Here is a 14,638-nt window from a genome sequence, read left to right as displayed (position 1 = left end):
TACTTAGATGGACATTAACACCAAAGAAATTCACAGGAAACACTGCCAAAGTGAGAAAACAGCTCCTCCCAAGTACTGAAATCATAGCGAAATCAATGCCTAGACAAATGGATGTGTCAGACGGCGTGAACCTTTGTTGCTGGTTACTCACATCCTCCAGCTTTACCCAGTGACAGTTCCACCCTATGGGCTGTCACCACAGGAGAAGCAGACTTGGGCAAACTGATGCATGAATTTAAGCCAGTACAGTTATTCTAGTACTGTTTTCTGGGTGGTTAAAATTAGCCTACATCAAAAGTTTGGTTTAGGGGTTTTGTTTGTTTGTTTGTTTGTTTGTTTGTTTTTATTTTTTATTATTTATTTACCAAACATTAGAAAAACACTTATGTTAATTGCTTCTCTTCCAGAATGAGTGTTTACACCCAAAATACATAGATACTTCCATGGCAATGCTGATTTTTTTTTTTTTTTTCCTTGCAGACACAGTTGCTCTAGGCACAGATTCTGCAAACACAGAACAAAAAGTTGGTCTGTGTCCCGAGAGTTTTACAATTGGATCGCAAGTCCAAGAGACGACCAACTGATAGATGAATACAGGGAAACAATGACTTAGCACAGTTTGATCATCCTCGTATTAACTGCTAAAACTTCCTCTGTGCCAAAAACTTCTCATTTTGAGGCCTTCCTGTTGGGCTTTCTTAACTGAACTGCATCTGGAAGGTTTGTGCTGCAAAATTTGTTTGTGTGTTTTTCCCACAAATACGCCTTTATTTCTTTTTTTTTTCTTCCTGCATACAATAAAACAACAATTCAGCCCTCCTCCAGAAGAGGATCCAGAAGACCAGATCCAGACCTCTCTCAGACTAATAAAAGGTCAAGCTGGCAGCAGCAGGCTTTGGACCTGACCCAGACAGAGGGGTAGTCCAGATCGACATGCTAATTTAGAACCTGATCCTGTAAACTTTGATTACACTGGGATTTTATTACAATGACAGAATTGCACAAGTTGGAGATGGGAAAAATCAATTAGGTCATCTAGTCTATTTGTTGCCAGTGTAGGATTGTTCTCTGCTGCACATGTTGTTAGTGTTCTGCCATTAGATATTTTAAATATCTGAAACATAAAGACATTATTAAGGATATTGGGACTAGATCTTTAGGAATCAGTTTATTTTCTAAAAAGTATGTTGTGAGTAAAGCATTTTTCATCACACACTTTTTTCAGTATACTTAGGCTATCCAAATACAATCTTCGGTTTGTGATATTAACAGATTTTGAGAATACTCGTGATGTTACAGGAGATTAACCTCCTAAATTGAACATGGCTAAAAAACAAATGGGTTATGTTAGGAAACACAGAGAAATGTAACAACTGTCAGATTGGGATGTATGGAAAAGAATAGTAATACACACACACAGAAACACAAATACTTACAGATATGTGTATATGTGTGTGTGTGTGTGTGTTCTGGATAATTTCTTAAATATTGGTGTCCTTCTGTGTGCCTTGCCAACTGTGCTTGCCCTAAGTTTGTACAGGAAAAGAGAAATATGGAGCAAAGACTGTCATGATTTGAGGTCCTGTGTGGTGCCAAGAATATCGTGAGTGTTTAACAAATAGTAGACATGCTGGGTTGTGCAACCATTACTCAGGACTCCTGCTCCAGTCCTCCAGCCCTTCTCCCTTCTCAGACATTACTGACCCAGATCTGCGGGAAAGCTGCCAGGGATGACTCCTTGGTGGTGAGGTCTGACCTGTGCCAACTGCACCCTGATCAGTACCTGAAAAATAAGGGTATGTATCGGACACAGTATGCTTCATTTTCAAGTTATATATCAAAAGTAATCCAAGGCCTTTATTCCTTTACTGGGTTTCCCAAGTTGAAAAGGCAAATTAGTGACTCTTTTGTTCACTTACACAAACTATTTCCAGTCTAGAGAAGAATGACAAAGGGTGAGCATTCAGCTGTCCTGTTCACATGGCTAGTTTTTATGACCAGAGTGCCATTTTAAGCAAACACAATATCAGCTATTAATTGAATATTAATATTTTATTTGGGACATAATCTGAGGATCCTGAGGCCACCTTTTTTTCTAATACAATGTTTAACTATTTGGAAAACTGAAATCAGTATTTTCTAGCTGTGGGAGTTTGCACGGAGAAACCGATGGGCAGGAATTACAATAGGGAAAACAACACACACTACTACTCTTTGACTAAAGGGTTACTTTCCTTAAAAAAAAAAAAAAAAAACAACAACAACCAAACAAAAACCAAACCAATACCTAGCTGATTTTATAGACTCCTGCTGCTGGCTTTGTTGCAGCTCAGCAAAACAGACATCTTTGACTTTCCGGTAACACACAGACCATCAGCCATTCTTTCCCTCACCACCCTCCTTAATAAACCCCAAAACAGAGAGGCGCATAAAACCACCCTGGGAACTGTTTCCAATTCATCTGTTTCACTTGCAAGGAAAGGCTACATCCAACTCCCTCCACAGTGTGTGCTGCTGCTGGCTCCTCACGTCTCCCACCCTGATGAGGGGAGGCTTCTTGCGTGCTGGATCCCCCCAAAACCGATCGTCCACCGACCGCAGGCCCAGGCACAGCTGCGCAGCCCTGCACAGCCCAGCCCGGTCGCTGGCTCTGCCTCCCCAGGGCTGATGTCAGCCTGAACTTTGCCGCTGATATCTCATCCATCGGGATGAGCGACATAAACAGAGAATTGCACGCCAGAGTTTTCCTCTGGAACAAGCTCCTTCCACACATTTCAACAATATAAATCTTCCCCTTTTATCGTGGAACGGCAGTGACTGTTTATGGGTTCAGTTTGTTATTGTTGTTGGGTGGTTTTCTTCCCCCCCTAATGGGGCTGGTTTGTGGAGGCAACCAGGCTCCTGGCGTCCTCTCACCCTGCCGCTTTTTGGATCCTGTCTTGAGTCAAGGCGCAGCTTTTGTTTTCTCCTCGGTCTATGTCTCTGCCCCTCTTGCACAGCAAATAAACCACCTCTTCCCCCCGCTGCTGGTCACTCACGCATACCCTGCCCTACTGCCTGGCCCTCGGTTGGCGCACACTCCGCAGGTTGGCTTTGCGGGGCTCTTGGGTGACCCATGCAGTCCCCAGGGTTAACTCCCAACACATCTGTACCACACATCTTTGCTGGAGCAGGGACACAGCGAAGGGAAGAGGCTGGAGAGACAGTGAGCAGAGTTTCTCAGTCGTGCTTTGTCAGGGCAAGGAGAGGGAGTGCATTTCCCATTTGTTTAATGTTTTCCTTATGTTTCTCGCGGAGCGTTTATTTTTTGACATGCTTTCTCTGCCCACTGGTGCTAATGCTGCTCGAGTGAGTTGGCTGGCTAGCTGCAGGTTGGCTCACATACATGTCCCATCCTTTCTTCACTGCCTTGTTTATTTATGCCACTCATGTGGCTTGCTCAGCTATTTATACGCACACGCCAGCACACAAGAAGTCTCAATTTCCAACGAAACAAAACACGGAGACAAATGCACTTTCTACATGTCAGGGTAGCCCCTAGTTTTGTCTGCTGAATGATTTTTATTTTATGCCTCTCTGGCAAACCCACCACATCAGGCTCGAGTATCCTGGATTAGAAAGACTTTCCCCAGAGTCCTTTTCAAAGGGAGCCTCCCACAGACCTTTAAATCCCCCACATTTTATAGTGCCGATATTTAACAGCTCTGAGAGGGACAGCGGGCGGGGGGAGAGAGTGGGGAAAACAGTTGCAAGCAAGGGTGGCCCCTCCTCACACCACTGAGGTTCTTGATGCGATCAGCGCCGGTTCACACGGGTCACTCTCTCATCCCGGCAATGGGCACCGAGATAAGAAGGCAAGCAAGAAAGGGTTCAGTGAAGTCGCCAGTTTTACCTTGAATCAAGCTCACCACCCCCTTTGCAGCCTTCCCCTTCACCTCAAAAGGAAACCCTTGCCGGAGAAAAGAGACGCGATGCCCTTCGGTCAAACAGGCGGCCTCGCTTCGCCGAGGTGCAGCTGAGCTGTGCCCCGGTGCCGGCGCTCTGCTGAGGGTCCCGGCGGCACGGGCGGGAGGCTGCTGTGTTCACCCCCGAGCTCACGGCTCCGCTCGACCCCAGCCCGGGGCCAGCCCCGTGTCTCGCCTGCCGCCAGCCGGCCGTGGGGACGGTCCCCGGCCACGGCAGGACACAGAGGTTTGCTCTGTCCCGTCCGGCCGCAGAAGCCACCCCGGAAAACCCCTGCCCAGTGGGGAAAGGCCACAACGGAGAAAACCCCGAGAGGCTGGAGACCCCCCCCAGCGCCCCACTCCCATCTCCCCACCTCCACTGCGAGCCGGGATGTCAGGGGCGAATTCGGGGAAGAGAGGGTGCCGCGCTGTGTCCCCCTCCGCAGGAAAGGAGCCGAGCACCCCGCCCGTCCCCCGGCGAGTGGGGGCGCCCCTCCCTCCCCACGGAGGGGCCGGGGCGCGGGGGGCAGCGGCATCTCCGCCGTGACCCCGGGAACGCCGCCGGAGGGGAGGGGAGGCGAGCGGAGACCTGCGGGAGGGGGCTGCCAGCCAGGCTGCAGAGCCCCACCGCCCCCGGGCACCGCTGCCGGAGGATGCTCGGGCGCCAATGCCCCGAGGGGGCTCGGCCGGGAGCGGGGAGCCTCCTCCCGCCGTGCCGGGGCGCTGGGGCTCCCCTCCTCCCGGCCCGCCCCGCCCCGGGGCCTCTCCCCCGGGGCCCCGCTCAGGAGCAGCTCCCGCATGAAGCCCGGGGGCTCCTGGTCGGCGGGCGGGAGAGCCGGGGGGGCCCGGCCCACCTGCGCCCGGCGGCTGGCGGTGCCCGCGGCGCAGAGCGCGGCTGCTCCGGATCGGCGGCGGCGGGGCTGGGTCCTCCCTCTGCCCCCCCGCCGCTCCCGCCCTCGCACACTCCTCTCCCACCGCCATCCATCCATCCGTCCTGTCGGCACCTCGCCCGCCCGGCGCACACACGGGCGCGCACAGCCGCACGCACCCCGGCACCCTCACAACATGCTGCCGGCCACCGGCCCGGCATGGACCCCGGCGGCGGCTGCTCGGCTCCTCTCCGCTGCTGACTGCCCTCTGAGGTTTGCGGCAGGTAGCGGGTCAGACTTCTGGAAAGTGCAATAGGAAAAGCGAAGGGGAAGGGAAAAGGAAAAAAAAAAAAAAAAAAAAAAAAAAAAAAAAAAAAAAAAAAAAAAAGGAAAAGCCATCAAGCCGGCCAAGCCCAGCTTTGGATCTCAGTGCAGGTATTTCTGCTGCTGTGTTCATCCCTTGCCGCCTACCACCCCGGTTTATTATTTCTTTTTTTAAGGGAAGAAAAAAAAAGGACGAAAAGGAGAAGTCGAACTCTCAAAGGGTTACTATGCAATTGCGACTGATTTCTTGGTTTTTTATCACTTTGAACTTTATGGAATACATTGGCAGCCAGCACGCCTCCAGGGTACGGCGACAGGGAAGAAGTAAGTGCGAAGAAATTTATACTTTGATAACTTCTGCTTCCTCTCGTTGTGCTGTTCACCTGTCCGGGGGGTTCCGTGCCCCCGGTGCCCGGGCGAGTGCGCTGGGAACTAAATCCCGCGTCAGCGGCGCGGCCGAGCGGATTTGCAGGCGGTTTCATTCAGTTGGAGGGATGAAGGCGATTTTTGAGCTCACTCTGCCCCTCTTTCTCACCTCACCGGGATGAGCAGCGCGGGCTCTGGGGAGACCTGCTTCTGGTGCTTTAAATTTTAATGTCTTGTGAAAGGGAACGTCCTGTCTTACGTCTCTCCTCTTTCTGAAGGGAAGGGGCGATGACAGGACAGGTAACTTTTTGCCGGTGCGCCTTAAGCGCCTTTCTCCATCCCGGTCAAGAACGGGCAGTACAGATTATCGCTAGAGGTTAAGGCTGGCGCCCGGCGATGCGGAGAGGGGCTGGGGTGTCGCGGCTCTGTCCGGCCCGCTGGCTTTCAGCCTCCGCTGGCCAATAATCACCCATCGCCACCGTCCTGGGACTGTGGCCCCCGAATTTTTTAATTTAATCGATTTAACCTGCCCCGGTCCATTTCCGCCCGGGTGCGGGGCAGAGGCAGGAGGCAAGCGGGGGCCCAGCAGCAATACCCGGGGTGCTGGCAGAAGCTCCCTGCCCCCCGTGAGGGTTAGAGAGGAGAGCCCCCCGTCAGCGGGGAGGAAAGAACAGGGAGGCAGCAGCGAGTCACCCCCTTGGGAAGTCGCTGTCCATGTCGCGGGGCGCCGCCACGGTCAGGCAGTCTCTGGCTCCGGCATCGGGGTGCGGCGTGGGCTCGAACCCTCCGTGACTCCTCCGGCAGTGCCGCCGGTCGGAGCTCTGCCGTGACCCTGCCGCAAAGAGCCGTGGATGAGGCGGGATGCGGCAGCAGAGGCCGCCGGGACGTGCCCCCGACCCGGCCTCGCCACTCCGCCTGGATCGGACCCGCCGCTGTTTCTGGGGAGGAGGCATTTCCTGCGCACCTACCGCGGAGGGGCTGCCCATTGCCCATCCGCTCTCCTTGACAGCTGCAGACACCGAGGAAATGTCATAAAACACAGCAGCCTGCATTTCATCAGCAAGAAGTAACTGAGTTACTTCCTCGGGGAGGGGAGGTACTATTATTTTAATTTTCTCCTGCTCAGCCTTCGCTCCCTTGCCCCGCTTGGCACGGCTGGCCCTTGAAAGCCTCCTTTGTATGGTTTTGCCTCCTGCAAACAAGGTTTGATTCACCTAAAGTGCCCCTAAAGCGAAGCTGAGGACGAGAGAAACCGGGGCTCCGGCACTCCGATCCCCACGGCCTCGCAGCGAGGGAGCACTAAGGGCTAAGTAAAACACGTCAGGGCATCCGATTTATTATCCTTGGCAAGGGAGGGCTCCGCAGCCTCCATCACTTCCCACCCACTCCTTTAACCCCTGGCAAGCTGCGGCTGCCCCGCACCCCCAGCCGTAGCGGCACCCCGACGGGCGCGGCAGAGGTTCAGCCCCGGGCCGGGGCCGCGGCAGGGCTCGGGGGGCAGGAGGGCCCGCGGGGCGAGGGTCGCGGAGCGGGGCCCCCTCCTCCCGGACCCGCTCCGGCACCTGGTGCGCGGCGCGCCGGGCCAGCGCCGGGCCGGCGGCGACCTCTGCTGTCCCGTGCCGCGGCGGGCAGCCCGCGGCTGCAGGTGCTCGGCTCGGCTCGGCTCGGCTCGGCTCGGCACGGCACGGCACGGCACGGCACGGCACGGCACGGCCCGAGAGCTGCCCCACTCCCGGCGGGAGAAGGCCGGTCTGCCTCCTGCCCGCGGCCGCTCGCAGGGCTGGGCGCAGGGCGGCCGGCGCTTCCAAGCGTCGGGGCAGACGCGGTGTACCCTCCGGGAGATCGCCGTCCCACCTCGTTCGTCCTCAGACAACCTGCTTAGCCGGGTAATTTTCGGGAAATAGGGGCGGAAGTGTTGGCCGCGAGTATTTAGCTTGGTTGGTGCACCAAGGAGAAGGTAGCCAGCCGTCGCTCAAAGTTTTATGGTTAAAAGGCGAGAGCTAAGATAAATTCAGAGCAGAACAAGTGGCTAGAAAAACATAGCTAGAGGGTCAGAATGAGAATCTGCCTCGTTATTTTGGCAGTGAAGGCAAAAAGGCTTTCAGAACACCTCGCCTGGACGTGGTACACTCGTCTACTGGCTGAGGTCTTTAAATCCAGCTGGTTGTAAAACATGATTTGGTATAAATAGTGGTTACTTGGCTTGGAACAAAAATTTAGAGAGTGAGTATTTATGAAAGTTATTATAAAAGTGGTTATGATCACTTGCGCTAATCACTTTGGCTTTGAAACTCTATGAATCGCTGTTAGCGAGTAGTGCAACTTGAAATAAATTACAGCGTGCAGATAAAGAAGACACCTGTCAAATTCATCTACTGTGTGGAAGGCTTTCCCTGGATTAGTTTCTTTTGCTCAGATAGTCTCCTCTGATCATAAATCATAAGCACATTTCTCGGGAAGTGTTTTTAAATTTCTCTTTAACCTACTTATTTTTAAATATAGTGCGAATAACTTGACGTCAAGCAGTCAGTGAGCCCATGTTACTTTGTTTTGGTTATTATCATAGTCCTCCATTCAATGTATTATATTGTAGACTTACATATTTGAACATAAAGAAATTATAAAATCTGAACTAATTCAGAATAGGCCATGCCAGACTCCCAACTGTTATAAATTGAGGTTCCTTTGTTAAATTACCCCATCAGGAGGATCTGGTCCTGAAGCATTACTTATTTTGTACCTATTGCCAAAGTAATCCTTACTATGAGAAATGTCTAGTTTGCAATCCTTTTACTGTCCAAACTCCTACTGAATTTTCTAGTTGGGGAATGCTAAATTTCTGTCCCATGATCAGTAGTAAAGATATAGTTGGCTGTGGAGAGATAAAACTCCTGTGAAGTCAACAAAGTGCAGACAGATGATCAGGTCCAGAATTAGACACAGAACACGATCAATAAAAGTTTGAAAGCAAACATACCATTAGCAGAGAAATTTGTGGTTTTATTCCGATAAGAGCAATTAAGACTAACAAAGTTGCTTGTTTGAGTCTTACAAGACAGAGTAATACACGGCTGAGTATAGTGTACCAATAAATAAGAATTTCTGTGTATTGGCCAGTGATTGCAGCTTGCTCAGAAAAAAGAGGATAAGTCAACAGTTCCAAAATACTTTGGGTCTGCAGGCCGCTACCAACCCCCAAAACTTAGTACTGACAGTTATGTATATCTCTCACTGACCTTCTAATAGACAGAAATAAAGTAGTATTTGCTGCGGGTCTGTGAGTGACCGGTAGACCGTTTGCCATGACCCTGTGGACTAGCAGTGAGCCATGGACTAAATTCGGAAATCTAGAATAAGCAAAGTGATAGAAAATTCTGTATTTCTACCACACTCTTACATTTGTGAGTAAAATAATCTGTATGACTGTATGGAAATGCAATTTGGATGTTGAGCTCCCATGATTATTGCTAACCCATCAAATTGCCTCCTGCATTTCACTATAACAGCCTGTCCAGGATACTTGGTCTTCCTTCCTTCCTTGCCTTCCTGCCTTCCTGCCTTCCTTCCTGCCTTCCTTCCTTCCCTACTTCTTTCCTTCTTGCCTTCCTTCCTGCCTTCCATTGCTCCCTCTGTCCATTCCTCTGCTGGTGCGGGACTGCAGGTCTTCCAGCATCTGTCTCTGGTCACAATTACTAGTGGAGGGCTCCAGTCTGCAAACACTCTCTATCTCTGGCTTGGTTGCATTCAACTACTTGCAAACTCAAAATTAGGGAGATGTGTAACAGCCCATTTGTAAACATAGCTATATATATATGTATATTTATATATTTTTATATAAATATACAGTTGGTGTTTTGTCAGTATTTTCCTGGGATATATATATATATATATATATATATATCTATCCCAGGAAAATACTGACAAAGCACCGACTGGTAAAATTATGTCTTCAGTGTTTTTATACTCTTGTGCAGGGTGTAATTCACATGGAGGTAGAATATCAGCAAGAAAGGAATTACAATATTAGTTAAAATAACACTTTGTCATAGGAGCAATTGTGTTAATAGTTCACCACCTACTCATACTCTTGATATTTACATGTATGTTTAGGGTTGGCAAGTCACAGATATCAGTGCTACAGAGTTGGTATGTAATATAGATGTTGTTACCAATTTTTAAAAATAGAAATAATTTTGTATGTCAGTGCAATAGTTTAAAGCAGAAGTTAGCCAAGCAAGCAGCCATTAAGCAGCCCCCCTTGGGCAGGATTGAATTACTGTTAGTTCTCTTTCAAAAAGTGTTTGTGTACTTTGCTGGTGACAAGTGTGTCCTTTTTTTTTTTTTTTTTTTTTTTGCAATGAAACTATATTTCTCATTTTTTGGATGAGAATCTGTCCATGTAAAAATAGACAGTAAAATTCCTATTGCAGTCATTGTAAGCAGAAGCTGTTCCATCGTGTTGTCATAAACTGTGAACATATCTCACTGTAGTGATATGTTAAAAAATTAAATATCTGAAAATCACTACCAATCGCTGAAAGCTTTAGAAGCATGATAGGAATAGACTGTTTGTGTTGTTACACATATTTTTAAATAACTCTATATGCATGTAAATCTGTGCCTGATCCTACCAGCATATAACGATAAGTGGAACAATAAGTGTTGTTATCCCAGGAGACTAAAGGACATTACTGACCAGTTCCATTTCATACCTGACATCCGAAAGGGTGATAATTACAACTTTTTTTCTATGACCTGCTGAAGACATATTATATAAAGTTCAGGTTAGACTTTAAATACACATATTATCACAACATCTCAAAGGCATTGATGTAGGATGATATACCTGAAAATACGTGAAAAGTCCTATTTCTTTCTGCAGACAGAATAAAATATTACTATTATTAGTGAGATGTTTTTAGAGCTTGAACCTGCCTCCTTTGCTTTCAGTGGAGAAAGTCTTATGTACTATGCTGGAGCTGGAACGATTTTTTTCTGCAGGACCTCAGGATACATTTTGAGTTTGGAAGAAATCCCATACTAAAATACTTGGAAAATTGCATGATTCAAATATGTACAGCCCCTAAAGAGGATAAAACAATGCCTTTTACCTTTCAAAACTATGATACTTAAGCTGCTTGGAAGGCAGTCTCTTTCTTAATTATATGAAAAGTACAACTATTTTATTACTTCCACCTATTGAGTCAACTGAAGCCAAACAAGTTAACAGACTAATTTCTTCTTTTGAGCTTTGACCTTAGTGTACCAAGCCTTTGCCAATCCCCATCCTGCTGTTTCTTCTTGCTATAAATTTTTCACTGGAGACAATGGAAGTTTTACCTGATAAAATCTGAGCTAGAGCTCAAAAATCAGACTAATTCATTTTCTCTTGCTCAGCAGGCTCATTTTGCTTTCTGGTTTGCAGAGCAAGTGTGCTGGCTTGACCACTGCACTTTATCGCTAACATTAACAAGCTGTCAATCATTTCATACTCAATCATTTATAGACAGTGACTACTAGTAACACTCCTCCATTAAAATTATGGATGTCCTTAAGAATGATTTTTCCCCTGAATTGTCACTTCTGCTCAAAATTAAAATAGGAGTTGCAAAAGCTTGATGGGAGAGATATAAAAGTTTATTAAAAATATTTTTGTCTCGCTTCTAATTTTGGAGTCTGAACTACTCAAAATCACTTCGCCAATTTTTTTTTTACCAAGATAATTCTGAACAAAGCAATCTTATCAGATGACAAAAGGCAGCTGAAACCACGTACATTTTTATACAAAAGTCTGTCTGTCTGCTATTACCACAAACAATGCTTCAGAAAAAAGTACTCAGAGAACATTTATTCATGCAAAATGTGTTAGGGCTCTCTCTCTCTCTCTCAAAAAAAAAAAAAAAAAAAAAAAAAAAAAAAAAAAAAAAAAAAAAAAAAAGAGAGAGAGAGAGACAAGAGCTCCAACTTTTTAATAAATAATTGAATAACTGAGCTTTTGGTGACAACAGAATGATTACAATTAGATGTTTTGTCTTAATAAAATCTAACAGATTTTATTTATGAGTACTTTAACCTTATTTTTGTTGTTAGTACGGAGCAGTGCGATGAGCAATGCTGCTTAAGGAATGATTGTACTACGGTTGTATGACAGCTGACTAATAAAGGTTTTTGTGTGTTTCGGTTTCTAGATTATGAGCTATCGACCTTGCATTTTAAAATGTTAGTATTACTTACTCCTGTGTTCAAACATAGCAGCCCCTGAAGTAAAGGAGCCACAAAGCACATCTTGCTCCCGTGCTTCTAGGCAAGAACTCACCAGAGCTGAACCGGGAGAGCCTTTGGCTGTGGCAGTGGCACTGAGCTCCTGCCAGCTTGAAGCAGCATCCCAGCCTTGCACCTGGTATTTTGGCTCCACACAACAGGGTAATTGGGAGGAAGAACATAAAGGAATACTTAGAGTAGCACTTTTAAATAAAAGTAAAACCCCAAACCACAGGTTCTTGTGGTGCTGCTGTGAACTTTATCTTTTCAAACTCCTTAATGTGTGTCAGTATTATACCCTGACAGGTTTCATGTTTAAAATTGCAAGGTCCTAGATGGGATTTCAGACATTTAATATTTTCTGCAGTGTAAAGAAGATTTTGGGGCATTGTAAAATGAAACAGGAGGTCATTGATAGATGTTAGGATAGTAACGATGTCTGATTCCTGTGGCTTCCTGTAAAGTGCAAGGGCAAACACAGAAAGGCTCTAATCCAAGATCAGGGCACAAGGTGCTTAAGGTGTGTCTGGGACAGGATTTAAATATGAGTCCCTCACCTTCAATAATGCTCAATTTCCACCTCATGCTTGACACATGGACATTTCTAAGATGCTCTGTCATTTCTAACGTGATGTTTCATCTTGCTGGCATTGAGCATGTCTGAGCTCAGGTCCCTTCTTGCAGAGCCTTTGAGATCTTCTCTTAGAGAAATCCTGTGTTTCAGAAATGTAGTGAATAAATAGCCACAAATAGTAAATATATCAATGCCAAGTTCATCCACACAATGTTGCAGATGATCACTTACTGACATTGGAATAAAGTCACGTGCATTCCTGCTCCATACACAGCCCTCAATCCTTGCCTTTCCTGTGCAAACTACAGTGGGTGGGAGTGGTGATCTGAGATTACATGCAAATCCAGGTGAAAAACCATCAGTTTATTAGAACATATCAATACATACCGGCTAGAGTCATGCTATATGGAAGAACTAATTTAGCTTAGATTTTCAGGTTCTGGCCAAATGTTTTAGCAGCTAAGCTTTTGGATACATTAAGAGGCAACAAGGCTGCTGCTCCCTTCTTGGTATGTTTCAGATGAAAAGAGCAAATTCTCCTTTCTGTTGTTAAAGAATGTGCTGGTTTGTAGTGCTGTGTAGTAGTGCCAGGGCACCCAAATTCCCTGGACACCCAGGACTCCATAGAGTTTCTGACCTAGTCCTTTCAGGCCAGGTTAAGACTCCTTTGTACAGCATGCTGGATTTTGTTCCTTTTATAGGTACCCAGCTCTGGTTGCCTACTAAAAGGCAACTGAAATATCTTGGTCAGAGCTGCCAGCTGTACTTTGACTGAGGTGTCAATAGAGTGCATCACGATACAAAGCAGGGGTGTTCAGAACAGCTTAAATCCTCTACCACGCACCAGCTCATCCACCCCACTTCTCCCCAAATAACTCCCTGGGTACACAGGTTCACTGGTGATAGTGTTTTCATGGGAAGTCAAGGCAGAGGTAGGGCTTGAGATATTTTATCTCAGCTTCCCTACAGGGTAAGGGTCGGTTTCTAGGGGAAGGAAGACAAGGTTCTCGCATGAACCAGAATCGTAGGAGGAACCAGCTGGTGGAACAAGATTTCCATTGCATTTCTTGAAAGACTTTTACGAATATCCACATGATCCAGAGCTACTAAAACCCGACACTTTAATATGTTTACAAAGTTTATGTATGTTATCAGCACATGCAATACTCCCATTAGGATTTATTACAGGTTTCTTTAGCAACAACATTTTTTATCATAACAGCTCAACTGGTCAGAGAGAGGAAAACAGCCAGTTTCTCCAGAGTGAGTCTCCCACGCACACTTGCCCAGCATTATTGAGTTGCTTATTCATGAAGATTACACAAACCAGTGTCGGCAAGTGTTTCATAACCTTGTTTCCTTTTCCTAGAATGTTCATAATTAATTTAACTTTTTTCTATGCCACTGAATAATGAGTTGCTGGTGCTATTTTACTTGATGTTACTGCTGAGTGAAGAACTAGCCCTCCAAAATAGAAAAGTGGGAGCAAAGGCTATTTATTCAACATGGGAGTCAGAAGATGTTAAGTGCAAGTATTTCGCAAACACATGGGAATTGATGAAGATTCCAGAAAGTTTTAGTATAACACAGAACTAAAAATAATCAGCTGAAATGAGACCGCCTTGTGCTGGGCATGCTGGCTGCTGATGTCTAATAGACAAGATCCCGAAGGCCTGGAAGGCAAATAAATGACATGATTTTGTGTTTTGCAAAAAAAAACCAAAAACACCCCCCCCCCCCCAACAACAATAACACCAACAAAAAACCCACAAACACCCAAAACAAAAAAAACCCAACCAACCAACCAACAAATAATTTAAAACCCCCAAACAAAACAAACAAAGAAACAAACAAAAAACCCCCACAACCCTAAAAAATCAAAAAAACCACCACCACAGAAAAGAAACCAAAACAGTTTCTGTTTTGCAGTTCAGAATGAAATCACACATTTGTCTCTTGTATTTATGTTTTATGAAAAGTTGGGCAATTGAGAAGCTTCAGAGTTAAAGGCATAGTAAAAGGGAAAGTAGAATTCTGTATGAGAGTGTGGAATTTATAACTTGTGCTATGTCCTAGACAAGTAATTTTAAGATCAAGGCCCTGACTTTAGAAATGAAACTATTTAAATGTGTTTTTTAAGCTACCAGTTGAGGAGAAGTTTCAGATGTGTAAAAATCTGCCAGTAGGATTCAATTTCAAGTGACTGTCAGCAAAAGGACATCCTCATCACTGTGTAGGTCATATACTATTTCTGAAGAATATACCAAAGTCAATTTGAGGAACAGATAAACATAAAAACC

The 14,638-nt window shown here is 46.3% G+C and overlaps 1 protein-coding gene across 2 annotated transcripts in view; it reads left to right on the top strand.

Moving 5' to 3' along the window:
- Positions 1 to 5,221: 5,221 nt before the first annotated feature.
- RSPO3 (R-spondin 3) overlaps positions 5,222 to 14,638 on the top strand; it is a 58,509-nt gene continuing 49,092 nt past the window's right edge. For both annotated transcript variants that reach the window (XM_040059302.2, XM_040059301.2), the window contains exon 1: positions 5,222 to 5,461. In XM_040059302.2, coding sequence (XP_039915236.1) covers positions 5,365 to 5,461 — 97 coding nt within the window. In that variant the 5' untranslated portion in view covers positions 5,222 to 5,364. The remainder of the gene's footprint in view (positions 5,462 to 14,638) is intronic.

Source organism: Hirundo rustica, chromosome 3, assembly GCF_015227805.2.
Source record: "Hirundo rustica isolate bHirRus1 chromosome 3, bHirRus1.pri.v3, whole genome shotgun sequence".
In the NCBI taxonomy this organism is placed as follows: Eukaryota; Metazoa; Chordata; class Aves; order Passeriformes; family Hirundinidae; genus Hirundo; species Hirundo rustica.
This window is presented reverse-complemented; position numbering and strand designations above follow the sequence as displayed.